At 37.5% G+C, this 19433-nt stretch overlaps 1 protein-coding gene and 1 long non-coding RNA gene across 5 annotated transcripts in view; one reads left to right on the top strand and one right to left on the bottom strand.

Moving 5' to 3' along the window:
• The first annotated feature begins 205 nt into the window (after positions 1-205).
• SLC27A6 (solute carrier family 27 member 6) overlaps positions 206-19433 on the top strand; it is an 89519-nt gene continuing 70291 nt past the window's right edge. For all 4 annotated transcript variants that reach the window (XR_012512726.1, XM_074381839.1, XM_010339125.3 and 1 more), the window contains exons 1-4: positions 206-686; positions 11774-11977; positions 15857-16015; positions 17431-17555. Coding sequence is in view for 3 of the 4 variants with exons in the window: in XM_074381839.1 (XP_074237940.1) it covers positions 206-686; positions 11774-11977; positions 15857-16015; positions 17431-17555 (969 nt within the window). In the remaining variant the exon portion in view is untranslated. The remainder of the gene's footprint in view (positions 687-11773; positions 11978-15856; positions 16016-17430; positions 17556-19433) is intronic.
• Positions 251-19433, bottom strand: part of LOC141580542 (uncharacterized) — a 76090-nt gene continuing 56907 nt past the window's right edge. The window contains exons 2-5 of the long non-coding RNA XR_012512729.1: positions 18076-18118; positions 11749-12335; positions 1455-1549; positions 251-334 (exon numbers count right to left, since the gene is read on the bottom strand). This is a non-coding gene — a long non-coding RNA (uncharacterized LOC141580542). The remainder of the gene's footprint in view (positions 335-1454; positions 1550-11748; positions 12336-18075; positions 18119-19433) is intronic.

The raw sequence follows: 19433 nt of genomic DNA, 5'->3' as shown, positions 1-19433 counted from the left end.
CAGCACACTTTGGGGCCACCTTTTCGGTGCAAACCTCTGATTCTGTTTCTCAGGAGCCTCCCCTACCCGCACCGGAAAATCTGACAAGAACTTGAGGTGTCAGCCCTGAGTGGTGAGAGCTGCAGTCTGCGCGGACAGCTGTGCCTGGAAGAGAAGGACGCTGGTGGGGCTGAGAGCAGAGCTGCCTTCTGGCCCAGTGGCCCCCATGCTTCTGTCATGGCTAACAGTTCTAGGGGCCGGAATGGTCGTCCTGCACTGCCTGCAGAAACTCCTGTGCCCTTACTTTTGGGATGACTTCTGGTTCCTGTCGAAGGTGGTGCTCGTTGGAATTCGCCTGGAGAAGTATAAAAAGAGAGGGGAGCTGGTGACTGTGCTGGATAAATTCTTGTGTCATGCCAAAAGGCAACCTCGGAAACCTTTCATCATCTATGAGGGAGACATCTACACCTATCAGGATGTAGACAAAAGGAGTAGCAGAGTGGCTCATGTCTTCCTGAACCATTCCTCGCTGAAAAAGGGGGACACAGTGGCTCTGCTGATGAGCAATGAGCCGGACTTCATTCACGTGTGGTTCGGGCTGGCGAAGCTGGGCTGCGTGGTGGCCTTTCTGAACTCCAACATTCGCGCCAATTCCCTCCTGAATTGCATCCGCACCTGTGGGCCCACGGCCCTAGTGGTGGGCGCAGGTAGAGTATGGGGTGTGGTCTGCTAATACAGAATAGCAACCTATCTGCTTTCCTCCCCACCTGTTTTTTTTTTTTTTTTTCCTGTAGGATAATTCGTAACTAATACTTTGGGTGAGTGAAGTGTGCATGTTAAGAGTACAAAATAGTTTAATGATTCTGTGACTGGTGTCTTAACACCTATCTCCTCCTTTTAAACACATGCCGTTTCAGAACACTTTTATGAAATCTCTGCTTCTTACCATTTTGAGACAGGGACACTTTTACTGCCAGTGGTACCTTTAGTGAGTGCAAGAACACATAGAGAACTTGGTCAGTTCTAAATTTTATCAGCTCTGGCAAAATGATGAATAGGAAAGTTATCTTTACTGTGGCACACCTACCTACCTCTAATGATACTTGATCAAGGATGACTACATTTGCAGAACAGATTATGTTTCATGGAAAGTGCATGAATTCCTTTCTTCGTGTCTGCTCTTATTTTATAAAGTCTGCAAGCTAGGACTTACCTGGCAAGATTGCCCTCCCACCTGTGAGCTAGAAGGTGGACTCTTGGCTGAATCTAGGTCCCTTTCTATTTCTTCTCCTGATCGATCCGTGCATCCTTTTCTCTTTCCCACTAAGTTCTACTCTTCCTCCTCCCCCTGTGTTGGAGTTAGGACATCTTAGGCTACACATGTTTACACTGAACTGTAAATAACGTCTGTGGTTTAGTGGCTAATTAGTAAAGAACCTAGGAAGATGGGTTGTTTAAAAAAATAGAATTCAAACCTGAAAATTGATTCTTATTTCGTATAATCCGAATGGTTTATGAAGATTCTTCTTGCATGGATGAGAGTGATGCAGAAAGAGGAAGTGCAAGGATCCTAATGAAAATATTTAAGTATATTAGATTAATAGGTACATAGCGATAACTCGTATAAAGTTTTTAGACTTACCGAACAGTATGGAAAAATATATTTATACCCTGATGAACTCTAAGGCACAGAACTTTCCAAATAAGCTTTATCATACAGTATTTGTATATCAAACAAAAATGAGCTAGGCTGTATACAGAAAACAGGCTGTCATTTCAAGGCCGTCACTCTTCCTAGCTCTTTTCAGTTCAACTTATGGTCTGATAATGTGGCAAATGTTTCTTTTTGAGCACTGATTTTAAGCTTCTTTACACTAGAGGAGGAAAGAGTCTAGGAGCAAATGTAAACTCCAAGTTGTGCTAATAATTGATAAAGCTATAAGTTATGTTTAGAAGGGCCAACAAAGAGGGCCCCAGTATCCTTGAAAGATTTCTATAGCCATGGTGTTGAGGCCAAAGAAACATTCCAAAGCTGCTTTCCTGAGAGATTCATCTTAAAGTAGATAGAACTGGTTACCTCTCAGAATAGAGCATTCAAACTCTTCTGTTGATCGAATTGTTGTTTAACTAGGACCAACCAATTCTGCAGTTTTGCTCCAGGCAGCTTTGACTTTGCTTGCTAATAACTAATTGCATTGTTTTCTTATTTTTGTTTTTAATACCAACAGTCAGTTTTTGCAATTAAAAAAGCCACTTTGAGATGCTGAAGTTTTAAACCAGACTATTTAGTTGATTGGCTCAGTAAGTAGGTTGCTGGAGAAGTCAACCATTCTTTCTGGCATGCTTTCAAATATAAATAAGATACCTGTTTTCCAAAAACTGAAAACTTCTATTTTAATTAACAGATTTTATCATAAGATGTACCTTAGATCAGAATCACTTTTATACTTAAAACACTGTGTTGTTGGCATCTGGCGTTTCCTTGGTGAGCAATATGTACATATTGTTTTTAGCACATTAAAAAAAGATGAATCATGTGACTCAGAGATAAGCCAGACAGATCCGACTTTCATGTATGGTCTGCCAGTTCCTAGCTGTGTGGTTAAAGATAATGTCGTCAGTTACCGTGGATCTCACTTTACTTAATTTTAAAATGGTGATGATACCAGCTGTTTCACAGTATAATTCTGAGGATTAAATGATACACCTCTCATATAGTGGCTAGTTGAGTGCCTGGAATGTACTAACTAGATCTTTAGTGAATTTAAATGATTTCTATTATGATTATAGAGTAATCTTGGGGCTTTTAATAAGGGATCTCATTTGGATTTTGCTGCTACAACCTGATTTGATGTTAGCTGTTAGAAAGAGTAGTATGTACAGTCATGAATCACTTAACAACAGGGATACTTTCTTAGAAATGTGTTAGGTGGGCTAGGCGCGATGGCTCACACCTGTAATTCCAGCACTTTGGGTGGCTGAGGTGGAACAGTCACCTGAGGTCAGGAGTTTGAGACCAGCCTGGCCAACATGGTGAAAACCCATCTCTACAAAAAATATAAATATTAGCCAGGCATGGCAGCAGGCACTTGTAATCCCAGCTACTTGGGAGGCTGAGGCAGGAAAATCACTTGAAACTGGGAGGCTGAGGTTGCATTGAGCCAAGATTGTGCAACTGACTGCAGCCTGGTGGATAGAGCGAGACGCCGCCCGCCCCTCCAATGCCCAAAAAAAGAAATGTGTTAGGTGATTTTGTTGTTGTAACGTCATAGAATATACCTACACAAACCTAGACGGCATAGTTTACTATATATCTAGACTCTGTGATATGGCCTATTGCTCCTAGGCTACAAACTTGTACAGGCTATTACTGTACTGAATATTGTAGGCAATTGGAACACAATGGTGGTAAGTATCCTTAAGTGAAAACAGAAAAGAAACAGTAAAAATATGGTGCTAGAATCTTATGGGACTGCTATTGTATACGTGGTCTGTCACTGACCAAAATGTTATTATCATCACTATGTGTTAGCAGTAAGTTAATGGCAGAGTTAGGATTCAATGTTTCTCTGATACCATAATGCATATTTCTCACATTCAGCCTTGCCACCTCTCTAAGGAGGCATAACCTTTCTTTACATTATTTTTGCTCCTGACAGTATTCAAGCATCATTCCCTTTCAGTAAATACATGTTCAACAGATACTATAAATAAAAACCCCAGAGTCAGTGTCTCCATGGCAGTACAGAGGAAACCATGTACGTATCAGTGCTTAGAACACTGCCTTTTCTAGCTACTGAACCCCGAAGCCATTTAAACTTCCTATTAAAATCAATTGTTTTCTTTTGTAACAGAGTAACTGTTGACCTAGCTGAGTCTAGGAATGAAAAAGACAAAAAATAAATGCCAAACAGCCTGTTCTACTACTTGCAAGTAGAAATTTAGAAATGTCCTGAAAAGTAAAATAGATATCATGTATGGACATCACAGTGTGTGGGTACGATAATAAAAGTTCACATGAGCTATGTATTTTATCTATCAGCATACATAACGCTTTCTATAAAACATAAAAGAGGTCGGGCATGGTGGCTTATGCTTGTAAACCCAGCACTTTTGGAGGCCAAGGCAGGCAAATCACCTAGGTCAAAAGTTGAGACCAGCCTAACCAACAGAGTAAAAACCTGTCTCTACTTAAATGCAAAATTAGCCGGGCATGGTGGTGCATGCCTCTAATTTCAGCTACTTGGGAGGCTGTGGCAAGGGACTCTCTTGAACCTGGGAGGCAGAGGTGGCAGTGAGCCAAGATTGCACTGTTGCACTCCAGCCCGGGCAACAAGAATGAAACTCAGTCTCAAAAACAAAAATAAAAATCTGTTTAAAAGGGCCTTTATTTTTCCTCAGAGGAAAGTCTTTAAAAAGCAATTGCCTTTATGGTTGAAAGTCATTTGGAGGATTACAATGGCTTGGTTGTTAACAAGAACGTTTGTCCTGTATGGTTTGAATGTAGCAGTTCATGAAAACTAACAGTGCGAGGCTGCATGCATTATTGTGTGTTTATAGAGAAGACATAGGATTTTTACTTCTTATAAAGAGAAATCTGAAATCCTTCAAAATACGTTGAACCATAAAATACTATCAAATCTAAATTGAATGAGTTCAGGGCAATTGAATAGTTCTTAAAAGTTCTCTATTTATAATGATTTAATATGTGGTATATTAAGAAAGAATGAAGAACAAAATATACACTATACACAGGTAAATCTAAAACCTCATGGGTGCCTAGTATGTCTAAAGCGCTTTGTAGCTTTTAGGAGTGATGATTAGTGACACTGACATCAATATGATAAATTCCAACCATATTGCCACCCTCAAAACCAGTTACAAAATGAGCAGTAGAGAGTGGACAACTTTTTGCAAAAATATGCAAGTAAATTAAAAGTTACCAGGTGTTCACGTGGATCTCATAGTTTTTATTATGTCATTCATTCACTCATTCATCCAGGTAATAAATATTTGTTGAATGTCTCCTTTGTGCTAAGTCCTGAAAATTTAGCAATGAACGAAACAAACTTCCTCAGTTCAAGAGTTTACAACCTAGCTCTTGAACTATTCCTCAAGGCTGCATCAATATCTGCTGTGAATTGGCTAAGAGAACTTTATGATTGCAGGGAGTCACTGTAAATACACATAGAGCACCTGAGGCAGGTGAGCTCAGTGGAAAAGGTACTGAAAGCAGACGGATAGAGAGAAGGTAAGAGAAAAGGAAAGAGGTAGGGGAATAAGGGAGAAAAGGAGAGGGGACGGGAGAAGATGGAGGTGAGGGAATGAACAGGAACAGAAAGGAAGAAAAAGACAAAGGTAAACCCAGCAGCTTTTTATGATTTTGCCTGATTTTGAAAATCTGGACTCCAGTTCCCATGCCAACTTGTCTAGATGTATGAGCTTGAGTAGATTATTTACCCACTATAACTTGGCTTCCCTCATCCTTGAAATAAGATTAATATTTACCTCTCATGGCCATAAGCGTGTATCACCAAAAATAACACATAAAAACATTTTATAATCTATAAGGTACTTGAAAATGGTAAAGATTCTTATTTATCATCATCAGCGTTGTTATTATGACTAAACATGCCAAAGGATATAATCACATACAAATTTTAAATGACATAAAAGCACCCCAACATAGTTCTGTTTGTTCTAAGTAAAGATAAAAGCATAGATTAGCAGATAATAATCCTGGCAGAAGACAATATTAGCAGTATCAGAGATGAAAAATTGGGGGAAGCTCTAGGTTTAATCTCAGACGCTTTAATTTTCAATAAGTTTCCCAGGGAAATTTGTGATGCCATTTGATATTTGTTTTAATCCAAAATACACAGATATAAGACGTCTGTAAGTATTTTTTGAGTCTTCAGACTATGTGGGAAGGAAATAATAGTATTGTAAAAATTTTGACTTTTTAAAATTATCTGTGTACAAAAAAACTTGGTGTCTTAATATTGGCAGTTTTTATTTTCATATTTTATGTAGCCTGAATGTGTATTTTTTTCAGTTATATCAAAGTGTAATTGACAGTCTCAGAAACAATTGGACTATATAGTCTAGCAGTCTCAAATCAGAGACCACATTTTAAGGCTTTGCTCTGCAACCTACTAAACAGCTGTGTTACCTTAAACAACTTACTTAATTTTTTACCATTTCAGTTTCTAACATATAGCACTTTGCCTGTCTCCCCTTGAGTACATGGCAACTATTATTTTTTTTTTTTTTTGATGGAGTTTTACTCTTGTTACCCAGGCTGGAGTGCAATGGTGCGATCTCGGCTCACCGCAACCTCCGCCTCCTGGGTTCAGGCAATTCTCCTGCCTCAGCCTCCTGAGTAGCTGGGATTACAGGCACACGCCACCATGCCCAGCTAATTTTTTGTATTTTTAGTAGAGACGGGGTTTCACCATGTTGACCAGGATGGTCTCGATCTCTTGACCTCGTGATCCACCCACCTCGGCCTCCCAAAGTGCTGGGATTACAGGCGTGAGCCACCGCCCCCGGCCTGGCAATTATTTTTTTTGTTAGTAACAATTAACAACATTTGCCTGTGGTTTAGCTGAAACATTTTCCTTTGATGTATTCCTGAAGACAGTTATCAGATACCAGCCCTAATGAAAACTTCACCCATCACAGTGCACATTATCTGGCATGACCTATGAAACCTGTTTGGAATTGGTTCTATATAACTTATGAAAAATAGAATTTTTCTAAAATGTACCAAAACAATATGTTTAAGGTCTTGTTTCAAACAAACTACATTATGATTTGAAGCTAGATGGAAATGCCTGAATACATAGTTCCAGGAGGTATAACTTAAAAAGAGAAAGCAAAATCGTTATAAAGACATTTCAGCCAATGATGGAATGCATATGTGTTAATTGTCCCACAGGATTGTAATACTCTATGTTTATTGTACCTTTTCTATGTTTAGATATAGTTAAATACACAAGCACGTATTACTATGTTAGAATTGCCTGCAATTTTCAGTACAGTAACATGGTGTACTGGTTTGTAGCCTAGGAGTAATAGGCTGTATTATACAGCCTAAGAGTGTTGCAGGCTATATTGCTTAGATTTGATCAATGATTATCATTGGGTCTTGTGTGAATTAAATATAAAGGAGCCAACAGAATACCAGGACTATAAAATATATTCAATAAATGGATACAATCATCATTTTTAATTGCATAATGGCAGACAGACACCCACACTAAAAAGTCACTTTTGTCCAGGCCTCTTCATTTGAGATTTGTTGAATAGAGGGAAACCCACATAAGTGTGTTACACAACTCAAGCTCATACATCTAGGCAAGGTGGCATGGGAACTGGAGTCCAGATTTTCAAAATCAGGCAAAATCATAAAAGGCTGCTGGGTTTACCTTTGTCTTTTTCTTCCTTTCTGTTCCTGCTCATTCCCTCATCTCCATCTTCTCCCTTCCCCTCTCCTTTTCTCCCTTGTTTCCCCACCCCTTTCCTTTTCTCTCTTACCTACTCTCTATCCATCTTCTTTCGGTACCTTTTCCACTGAGCTCACCTGCCTCAGGTGCTCTATGTGTATTCACAGTGACTTAAACAGCTTTCTTGTCCTCTCCAGTAGCAATACATCCATAACTACTTCCCAACCCTCAGCGGCCATGGTTGGAATGCTCTCAGACACAAGTTTGGAGGAAGGTTTAGCTCTTCTGTGCCCAAAAAGAGGAAGGTTCTTCTACTGTTAATAACTAAGAGGGCATGAGGAAGGTGGCCCTCATGGGGTCTGAGTCTTGCAGAAATATTACCTTAGTATTCACTGCCTTAAAAAAAAAAGATATATATATATATATAATTATATATATAATTTACTTACTAATGAGTCTGTCTGTAGGTTGGTTTGATCTGTATTTATTCTTCTAATTTCACCACTTTCTCACCAAAATATAGCAAGCCAGATGCAACATGACTTCTTGTGCCATTTCAGTAATGACTATTCATTGGCAACAGGAAATGTGTTAGAAATAACATCAAATGAGGTGTTTGACTTTTTCTTTTTTGGGTAATTTTGCTTATAATAATAATATGTATTATTATATTATAATAATATTCTATCTGCTCCCTTCAAAAATGGGGGAACAACTGAGAGTGAAAACACATAAACCCACTTAGAAACTTGTGCACATATAATCAGGGCAGTTAAATCATGCAGGGAAAAATGTGTTATTGAAATAGAAAGACTTATGCTTCTGTTATTCATCAATTGTGTATTTCACTCCTCGAGAACTTTGCTATGCTAAGGGAGGAATGAAGCTCCAAGTTACGCTGCCTAGTTACATACTTTTGGGCAGGAAGAGGAGGAGCATGGTTTGATGGAAACAAAACAGGACAGAATCAGTAGAAGCACTTCTCCCATGTAAGGACCTGGATTCCCAATCTGTTATCTCCCTTCCAGCATCTGTGATCTCCTCTTTTCATCCTTCAGCTCTCTATTTAATGAGGTTGAGCTCATTATATGTCATCATCATCATCTTCATCATCATCACAACCGACAGTAGTAGTAATAACAACCACCGCTGCAGTCGCCATTTAGGGACTGGTTCTGGGTCAGACACCATAATGAATGGTTTACATAGACCATTTAATTATCCCAAGAACTGTATAAGTTGTATGGAGTCACTTTTCAAAAGGGAGGCTCAGAGAAATAAAGAGACTTGTCCAAGGTCACACAACTAGCAAGTGTCAGAAGCGGTGTTTGAATCCAGATTTTCTAGCTGAAAATCCTATACTCTAGGGAATCAACCCAGAATTTCTGTATTGCCTTCTACTTTCATACAGTTTTTATTTATAAACTTCTTAGTCCCACTTGACGTGTTTCTCTTTCTGCTGTTTTGTGATCAATCTGGGTTATAGATTTCATGAAAGTAAGAGTTTTTCCCCTAATGTATTGCATTATGGAACTAACCAAATGACCAACAGTTGGCTTTGTGAGGGAACCAGATACTGATTTATGTTTCCAGGAAAATGTTTAATGCAGAACTCTGAATTCAGATGCAAAGCAGAATATATCGTGTGATTATTTTTAAAGTTTTCTTTAAAAAATTAGAATGAAATATAATGCTTTAGGTGTAAAGGTCCATATTTATTTTTATGTACAGTATCTGAGCATTCTGATCTGGAATTTTTTTTTTTTTTTTTTTTTTTTTTAAGGCAGAGTTTTGCTCTTGTTGTCCAGGCTGGAGTGCAATGGTGCAATATCAGCTCACTGCAACCTCTGCCTTCCTGGTTCAGGTGATTCTCCCACCTCACCCTTCTGAGTAAATGGGATTACAGCCACCCACCACCAAGCCTGGCTAATTTTTTGTATTCTTAGTAGAGATGAGGTTTCACTACATTGTCAGTCTGGTCTTGAACTCCTGACCGTAGGTGATGCACATGCTGTGGCCTCCTAAAGTGCTGGGATTACAGGTGTGAGCCACCAGGCCTGGCCGATCTGGATTTATTTTATTTCTTCCTTTTTGCCATTCATTTCTTTTATGAGGTAATTTTATAGTTTTAGAGTTAATTAATGTATAGTTTAGATGACTAATTCTACCATCCACCAACTTGTGAGCTTGATGTATGAGTTTTCTAAGGCTGCTATACTGAAGTACCATAAACTTGGTGGCTTAAAACAAAAGAAATTTATTCTCTCACAGTTCTCAGGGCTAGACATCCAAAATAAAGGTGTCAGCAGTGCTATGCTCCCTCAGAAGGATCCAGGAATGTTTTCTTGTCTCTTAGCTTCTGGTAGTTTCCAGTAATATTTGGCTTTCCTTGTATTAACTCCAAAAGGCTAGGGGGGTACTATTGTTTAATATCCCCAAGGATTTTAATACAGATTTTAAGATAAGCTATATAGCATTTAGAAATCCCTTGGACCTTCTAAATGTATAGCATATTATATACATAAGGAAATGAAATCAGAATTGCCATGTAGAATATAAAAGTTGAACTTTATGTCAGAGATCAACGCTAAAGTAAGGGAATGGTGAATTCAAGAAGAATTTAAATAATATAAATAATTGTATGCCTCTCTACTCTGGAAAAAAAGATGATTCTTCACTTGCTTACACAAAAGGCTGCATATAAATGATGACATTTTGTTTCTTTTGTAACAACACAGAGTGTTGGGTACCTCAATGCTTAATTATTTTCTCATCAAGGACGCTTTCCCACCTTCTTTCTCTCTTGTTTGCCACCACTACTCCCCTCTGGAACAGATGACATTTTTTTTTTCCTGGGTTAATGGGCAAATCAAGAAGGTCTGGTTCAGTTTCACAGATTAATTCAACATAGTCTTAACTCAACAGCTGTTCCTTTGTTATCCTTGTATCAGATCCTTCCTGAGAAACGTGTCCTTTTTTCTTTCTGAACCTTGAATTGTGACCCAGGTCCTTGATCTTGCCAGGATTCAGTCCTTCAGTCCTGAAGACACCGATTCTTCAAGCTTTTCTACTCTTCCTTCTTATCTGCTTTTGCCCAGGCCTTGCGTCCTACTGCTGCTGATGGAGGGTCCACTCTTACCTGCCAGTCACACCCTCCCTTGCACCATGGGTCTCACTGCCTTTTCTGGAAGGCATTCTTTTGCCCCTTTGCTTTCAAAGGATTTTATCTTTAATTAATCTGATCCAGAGAAATTCTCCGAGTTCCCTTGCTTAAAATTTACTTGGCCTGTACCTAGTATGTATTAATTGCTTTTTATTTTTTATTTATTTTTTATTTTTATTTTTTTTTTTGAGACAGAGTTTCGCTCTTGTTACCCAGGCTGGAGTGCAATGGTGCGATCTCGGCTCACCGCAACCTCCGCCTCCTGGGTTCAGGCAATTCTCCTGCCTCAGCCTCCTGAGTAGCTGGGATTACAGGCACATGCCCCCATGCCCAGCTAATTTTTTGTATTTTTAGTAGAGATGGGGTTTCACTATGTTGACCGGGATGGTCTCGATCTCTTGACCTGGTGATCCACTCACCCCGGCCTCCCAAAGTGCTGGGATTACAGGCTTGAGCCACCGCACTCGGCCTAATTGCTTTTAATTTTAATTTCATTTTTATTTTTATGGATTCAGGGAATACATGTGCCAGATTGTTACATGGATATATTCCTTAGTGGTGAGGTTTGGGCTTCTAATGTGCCCATCACCTGAACTGTGAATTGTAAACATTGTACCCAATAGGTAATTTCTCAGTCTTTACCTCTCTCTCCCACCCTCCACCATTTTTGGAGTCCACACTCACTTAAGTTTTGGCTTTAGAATGATCTCTAAACCACAGTGATCTTGTGATTTCAGAGCAGTCAGGGGATACTCCCAAATATTTTACAATACAGTGGAACTAAACAGTAGCCTACAGGCTGTGTTTTGGAGTAACTAGCTACTGAATTATACTTCAAGAAAAATGTTTAGTGCAGTATCCTAAATTTAGATTCAGATAGAGTTTTAAATAGTTGTATTTAAAAATTGATGGGTTGAAACCCATAAATTGCATACTAGAGTCTCTTAAATCAGTCTGAGTTGGACTGCTTGCATTGGTCTGTCAGGTGATAACTAAATTTTCCTTTTATTTGGTCCTATGGAAACAGAACCATAAAATGACTGTGATATTACTTATCCAACATGAGAAGTAAATCAGCTTTTTATTTATATTTGATCCCTGTTTCAATACACGAAAGCAAATGCAAAGTGAATGGTTTGAGATTTAAAGTTTGCTTACCTCTTCCCAACCCTTTGGCTTTTAGATTTGCTTGGAACTGTAGAAGAAATCCTTCCAAGCCTCCCAGAAGATATCAGTGTTTGGGGGATGAAAGATTCTGTTCCACAAGGCATAATTTCACTCAAAGAGAAACTGGACACCTCATCTGATGAGCCCGTGCCACGCAGCCACCATGTTGTCTCATGCCTCAAGTCTACTTGTCTTTACATTTTTACCTCTGGAACAACAGGTATGATCCAATTCTTTTTAAGGATAAAGTGGATGTAACAAATTTGCAAAGCAACAGTGTTGGGCAAATTTCTACCATGTGGAGTGACCAACCATCTGAGAAAGCATGCTTGCAAGAAGATCTAAGGATCTCAGAATGCTAGAAATTTCACGGAAAGTTAACTGTTTTAACTTTTACTTGACAAGTCATCATGCTCATTTGGCGTTTGTCCCATTTGACAATATTTTCTGAAAGTTTGGGAGTACAAAGGGCACGGGAGTATCCGAACACCTTGATCCAGCCTCGTTGCTCGGTGTATGATACTTGGCTTTTTGGGCAAGATCTTTGTTAGCTTCTCTGATCCTCAAATTTCTGATATCTAAAATGAAGAAATTACTTAGTTTAAATAGTTTCTATTTACTTTTTGGATTTAAAAAATGTGTTAATCTGCTTGAAAACAGTTCTTTATGTTCCTGTGAAAGTTAGTAAATCCTAAGCATAATCCAGCTATACCTGCATTTTAGGCACCTGTAACTGGATCTCCTGATTTTGGTTAGGGTTATTGAATCATGTGACAAACAGGAAATCTTGAAGGCATTGTAGGTTTGGACTAAGTTGCAAAATAGAATCAAGTAGCTAAACTTTATTTTTTAAGTAAACAACAGCAATAACAAAGAAAAATAAAACTGCCTGAGAATTCAAAAGAAGGGCCTGGCACAGTGGCTCACATCTCACAGCATTTTGGAGGCCAAGGTGGGAGGATTGCTTGGGGCCAAGTGTTTGAGACCAGCCTGGGCAACATAGTGAGACCCCACATCCACAAAAAATTTAAAAAAAAAAATAGCCAGGTATGGGGGCATGAACCTGGAGTAACAGCACTCAGGAAACTGAGGGAGGAGAATCATTGTATCACAGAAGTTTAGTGTTACAGAGAACTGACTGCACCACTGTACTCCAGCCTTGGCAACAAAGTGAGACTAAGTTTTTTTTTTTTTTTTTTTTAAAAAAGAAAGATAATTAAAAAGAAATTTTAAACTTAACTGATTTCTAGGAAAAACTGAATGGTGTTAATGGTAGCCTAAATAGGCTTTTATTATTAATTTGAATATGATTGGTGATTTGTCTTAGACAAATCGAAAATGTTCTGTTACTAATTTCTTGTGCATAGGTAGCATTGTAAGCAACTACTATTGCATAGTCAAATTTTTCTTACATTTTAAAAAACTATTCAGTGCCTAATTGTGATCCCTTTTAGACTGGAGAATAGAATGGTTTTTTTTTTTTTTTTTTTTTTTTTTTTTTTTTTTTTTTTTTTTTTTTTTACTATGATTAGAACAGTTTTGATAAATGAAAGTGCTAATATGTGTGTGGCTACTCTGTCCAGACTCAGAGAGCTTTTCTCTGAGATTCTCGGGGCTACCTAATCAGGTCTACTAAATAATAACAGGTCTAGAAATTGGCAGATTGAATAGATACATAGTCTCTTAGGACAAAAAGAATGAAACTAGAGATGACAGCTACAAAATTTTAGAAAACAAGATAATGAATGAGTGTGGTGTCAGACACTGCAGACCCAAGAAGCTGAAGCTGAAGCTTACGGTGAAGCCTTGAAGAAAATTCATTTGCCCCCACCAAACCCCAGAAAGGCTCAGAAATTGTGTACCAGGTACCTCAATAAATGTGAATCTACAAACAGGAAACTTTTGGGGAGTGTGTTTAAGAAGGAACTGCATTATAAGGACACATGCACACGAATGTTCATTGCAGCACTGTTTGCAATAGCAAAGACTTGGAACCAACCCAAATGCCCATCAATGGTAGACTGGACAGGGAAAATGTGGCGGAATACACAATGTGGAATACTATGCAGCCATAAAAAACAATGAGTTTGTGTCCTTTGTAGGGACACGAATGAACCTGAAAACCATCATTCTCGACAGACTGACACAAAAACAGAAAATCAAACACCGCACGTTCTCACTCATAGGCAGGTGCTGAACAGTGAGAACATATGGACACAGGGAGGGAGCATCACACACTGGGGTTGTGGTAGGGAAATAGGGGAGGGACAGCAGGGGGTGGGGAGTCGGGGAGGGATAGCATGGGGAGAAATGCCAGATATAGGTGATGGGGAGGAAGGCAGCAAACCACACTGCCATGTGTGTACCTATGCAACAATCTTGCATGTTCTTCACATGTACCACTAAAATGCAATTAAAAAAAAAAAAAGAAAGAAAGAAAGAAAGAACCGTAGCCCTGGATTGCTGCTTCTACCCTGATAGAAGTCCTGAGGCTTATTCTCTGGAAAAGATGAACTTTGAAAATACCTGGAAGAACAAAGGTTGAAAAAGTAGGGGATATAAGAGAAAATCTTTCTCTCTCTCTAAATATGTATATATGTATATAGATAGATAGATATACATATATATATATATAAAACTTCTCTTTAATATATATAACTTCTCTTTAATACTCGACTGTTTTATTCTTCAAGATTTTTGCCTGAGTAATCTGAGTAGCCCACATGTAAAATTGAAAGACACTGACAGTGATGGATCCCCCAGTAGAATGTCCTGGACAATGAAAGCAACTAGCAAATAAGTGGTCTTTGGGCACAGAGATTCTAGTTAATATTTTGTTTGTTTATACTGTGTTTTTGCATTTGCATCTTAAAATATAAACTGATAGTCAGATGTCTCCAGATATTTGAAAAAAATCCTTCTGAGTATATCACAATTTGGACTGAGACCAAAACAAACCAAAGATTAAAAGGATGTTGGAGAATACTGACAAGATAGAGAGGAGAAATTTTCAAAAGATTATTATTGCTAATATTCTGGAAGATAAGGACAAAAAAGTGTCAACAACATAAAAATAACATAATACAAAAAGAGGAATATCCAGAGAACACAAGTGTTGGAAAATAAATCTCTCAAAAAGTAAAGCAAAAGGTAAGAAAAGGAAAACAGAATAGAAAAGATTAGGAAATTAGTGATTCAGACCAGGAGGGCTGATCTTCAAAAATCAAGAGTTCCAAAGATGAAAGGATGAACACACAAATAAATGTAACAGAAAAAAGCAATGGGTAAAAAGAACAGAAATAAAGAATGGAAGAGAAGAAGGGGGGGGTTGGTGAAAATTACGTTTTTTCAAATTCAGAAAGTATCTAGAACTGTAAGACCTGAGTTTTTAGACTGAAAAGATCTACAAATTTCCTAAAGCGAAGAATAGATGAAACTGGTTTCAGTACAAGTCGTCATGAGATTATAGACTACTGAAAACTAATAGAAGATTCTAAAAATAGAAAAAACAGAAATACTGTGTTTCATCCAAAGGAAAAGAAATCAGAAAAACTGACAAGTCCCCAATATGTATATATACTGGAGGTCAGGAGACTATAAAGCAATGCTATAAAAGTCCTACATACAAATAACTTTTTACCTAGAATTCTGTACAAGCAGCCATTCAAGTGTATGGGTGGGAAAAAAAGACATTTTCAGACACATGAGGACTCACAAAAACTTACCTCCCAAATACTCTTTGCCAGTTACTGAAACCAAATGTGCTCTACCACTGTTTTAACTTCTAGAACCTTAGACCTATCCAGAAAGGCCAACTATGAAATTACATAGCATTTGAGATTCAATCTTACTTAGCAACCTGTAAAAGGAATGTTGCTAAAGTCAGCATGGCCTCTTTTATAAAACAGATAGATTACTTTGCTATATTTTGTATCAATTGCTAGTGTAGTTGTTATCAGCATAGTCTTCTTTTCTATTACTTCCTTTCTAGTTATATGAATATGTATTATATGTATATGCAGGGGTGTGTGTGTGTGTGTGTTTGTGTGTGTATGTATGTGTGTATATATATATTTCCTGTTCTTTTCTTCTCTTCCAGGTTTGCCGAAAGCAGCTGTGATTAGTCAGCTGCAAGTTTTAAGGGGTTCTGCTGCCCTGTGGGCTTTTGGTTGTACTGCTGATGACATTGTTTATATAACCCTGCCTCTGTATCATAGTTCCGGAGCTATCCTGGGAATTTCTGGATGTGTTGAGTTGGGTAAGCCTTTATTTTCTTTCTGATAAGTTTACAAAATACCTAATAATTAGAACAAGTGTTTACTGACATTTGAAAATTTATCAGTAGAATTTAGAGTGATTATATGCATATTATTTCATTATAATAAAATATTTATTTTTTTAAAAAAGCACACAATTTTATGGCATATTCAATGTTTTTCTAAAATCCAAAGACCAGTTTTCTGGTCACTCACCCTCAAACAACCTACCCCATATTCCTCAAATGGTGATAGAAATGTTCCAAGGGAGTATGTATGGAAGCTGCAGAAATCTTAAGGTCTAGTCCTAAAAGTCACCTAGATTATTTCACCTTCATTCCATTGATTAAAGCAAGTCATAGGCCAGCCTAGATTAAAGAATCCAGGGCTGGAGAAATAGAAGCCACCTCCTGAAGGGAGATGGAGCAAATTGACACTACAAAAGTAAGAGCCTTGAAGAAATTGCTGAGGCTGTCTTTGCAAACAATCTGCAGCAGACACTCAGTAAATTAGTTGGTAGGGCTTGTGACTCAGTAGAATCCATTCCTAAAAGCATGCAAGATAATGTGTCAGTTTCTAGGCCTAAAATAATATACAGACAGTAGAGATCATGTGCTACTTATATATGTCTAAAATGCTGTAATTTTTAGAATAGAATATTTAGAATGTGATCAGTATCTGTTACAAACAAAGATGAGAGTCAAGACATTAAAATCTTTTGTAGATGTACATCGTGGTCAAAATCAGGTTCTGCAGTCATTGATGAACTTTTTTGTTAGTGCTATCTTGCTAAGTCAGCCCAACTAACAATTGACCTCAAGATATGTTGAGGCTGCTTTAAGGTTCGAAAAATGAATTATATGCATATATTCATGTTGAAAAGTAAGTGAATATTCTTGGCTTCTATGAAGAAGGATGCCTCTTATCTATAGTCATGCCCTAATACTCTAACTCTCAATGAACAGCACGAAACGATGCTTAAGAGCATTGAGTCAGAGAGCTCTGAACCCAATCCCCACTCAGTACTTTTTAAACTGGGTGACCTGAAGCAAGCCACATAGTCTCTCTGAGCTTGTTTCTTCATCCATAAAATAGGGATAGGGTTGCTAACCCCACAATAGTTGTGAGGATTACATAAAATAAATTACTTAGCACAGTTCCAGAGAAATGGAAAGCAATCAGTATGTGGTAAATTTTGACTGTTGCTTTTGTCCTGTGTATTGCAATATTTTGAACAGAGATTTTGGACAATAAAATCCATGTTTCCAAATGAGTTTGATATAAATTATTGATGATGAGTTATTAAAGTTATAAAAACAAGCAAATATGTTCTAGACAGAGAAACATCGTTTATGTTTTATGTTCATTATCCCCTTGAATTTTTTTCCCTAGTGCCTGTTTTTGTCTTTCCTTATAGGTGCCACTTGTGTGTTAAAAAAGAAATTCTCAGCAAGTCAGTTTTGGGGTGACTGCAAGAAGTATGATGTGACTGTGTTTCAGTACATTGGAGAACTTTGTCGCTACCTTTGCAAACAACCTAAGGTAGGCGTAATCATTATCAGAAAAAAAAATGTCAGAAAGAATAAGTATTGAGATAGAAAAAGTTATTTTCACTTATTTGTTTATACTCTACCTTCTTTCAGAATATAATTTAGCTGACTTATAAAGATGCATGCAATACCCCCCAAGACAAAATGAGACAAATGAGAGAGAATAAAAAGAGAGCAATCCAAGAATGTACTAATATGCTTTGTACTGTAGCAGGATAGGACAGACCCAAAGACTTTGTGTTTAGACTAATTATAATTTCTACAAACATGACATGCATCAGATTATGAAATTAGATGCATGCTGTATTTACATAAAGCAGTTATTCTAAGGTTAAAATACTCTTTTAAAATGCTGTTCTTAAAAAAAAAACTACCACTGACACTGATTATAACTTATTTTTCTATTTTTTTCTTTTGAATAAATGATTATAGTCAGGATATCTTTTTGTTTTGTTTTACTTTAAATTAAAAAAAAAAACCCTCATTGCTTTGATTTGCACTTGTCGCCTTACCTGAAGAAGTCATTTTCACTTTCTTTTGATCAACTGCCACCATCTGAAAAACAGATAAGCAGAGACAGTTGAAATAGCCTGAAGTTTATCTTTATTGGTTCATTTTTTTTTTTTGCCCTCAGAAGTTATTTCCTTTTTCCTAGTGTCATTTCTCTCTACAAATGCCTCCTCTTAAACTTTGATTTTCTAAGCATTCTTGAGACTATAAAGAAGTGATTTTCTTTAATCAAATTTATTTCTTTAATTATATTATTAGTACAAATTATTTCTCTTTAGTTATCTGATTATTTTAAAAATCAAATCCACATCAGCCTCTTCAAGAATGACAATAGAGTAGGATATTGCCCTAAGTCGGGCGGGGCAACAGAACCATGGCCTTTGAGACCCACGTTTCCTAGACTAGAGGATCTCTCACTTCTCACCTCTGCCATCATCACACCTGCTTAAAGCATGAATGGTGTGCTGCCATGTCTTCTCTTCTTCTCTTTGGCTAAAATATGGACATGCAATTCTTCAATTAATTACCCAGAGCATAGCTAACAGTAGGCTGGAGGGATTTAAATAAGACTTTTTAAAGATGTGGAATTACACAGGGAAGATGGACACAGACAAAATTGTGAAATTGGATCATCTGAGGTACAAAATGCTTTGATTCATTTAGAGCTTGGAGTTTACCAAGGAGAAACGTAATGTAGAGCTTCTGACCCACCTCCTTGTGGCAGAAGCCATCCTTCCTCATTTTTCATCTGGAGTGCTTCAAATAACTATAAATTCCACAGATTCATAACTAAGACAGAGGGTTCCAGAGAAATATTTTACTTTGTTTTATTTTTTTTCTCTTCAAGGAGACCTTGCTTCATATAAGGGATGTAGTCTTAACCTGAAGAATCCCAATAAAACAATTATAATGCCACAACCTTACATATTTTCTCTTCTAGTTTTCACTGTACTTTTTGGTAATATAATATTTGGATTAGGTTAATTTAGGGAATTAATACTCTCCAGTAAGATGAAGGCCACCTTCAGATGAGATTTTATGACTTTAGTACAGATCACAAGATGCTACCTAGTGAAGTTCATCTGTTTTCTAAACCATGTGCCCACCACTCCTGTGTCCTCTCATCCTTTAATAGTGACATCAGTTTGTATAGTGTCATTGCTCGGTAAACATTTATTGAATGGTTGAATACATGCATTTACCTATTTTTTAAATGTACCGACTTAAATAATGCTGCATTTAGTATCTTCATGCAATAGAGCTAATATAGGTTTTCAGAAGTGACTGTAAATAGCCAAACTATATGGATGCTTTTGTGATTTTTATAAAATAGTTCTAAATTGCTGTTCAAAGTGGTTGA

The sequence above is a fragment of the Saimiri boliviensis genome, chromosome 1 (assembly GCF_048565385.1).
Source record: "Saimiri boliviensis isolate mSaiBol1 chromosome 1, mSaiBol1.pri, whole genome shotgun sequence".
NCBI classification, from domain to species: Eukaryota; Metazoa; Chordata; class Mammalia; order Primates; family Cebidae; genus Saimiri; species Saimiri boliviensis.
Note: the sequence above shows the minus strand (reverse complement) of the source record. Positions and strands in the feature narration are given on the sequence as shown.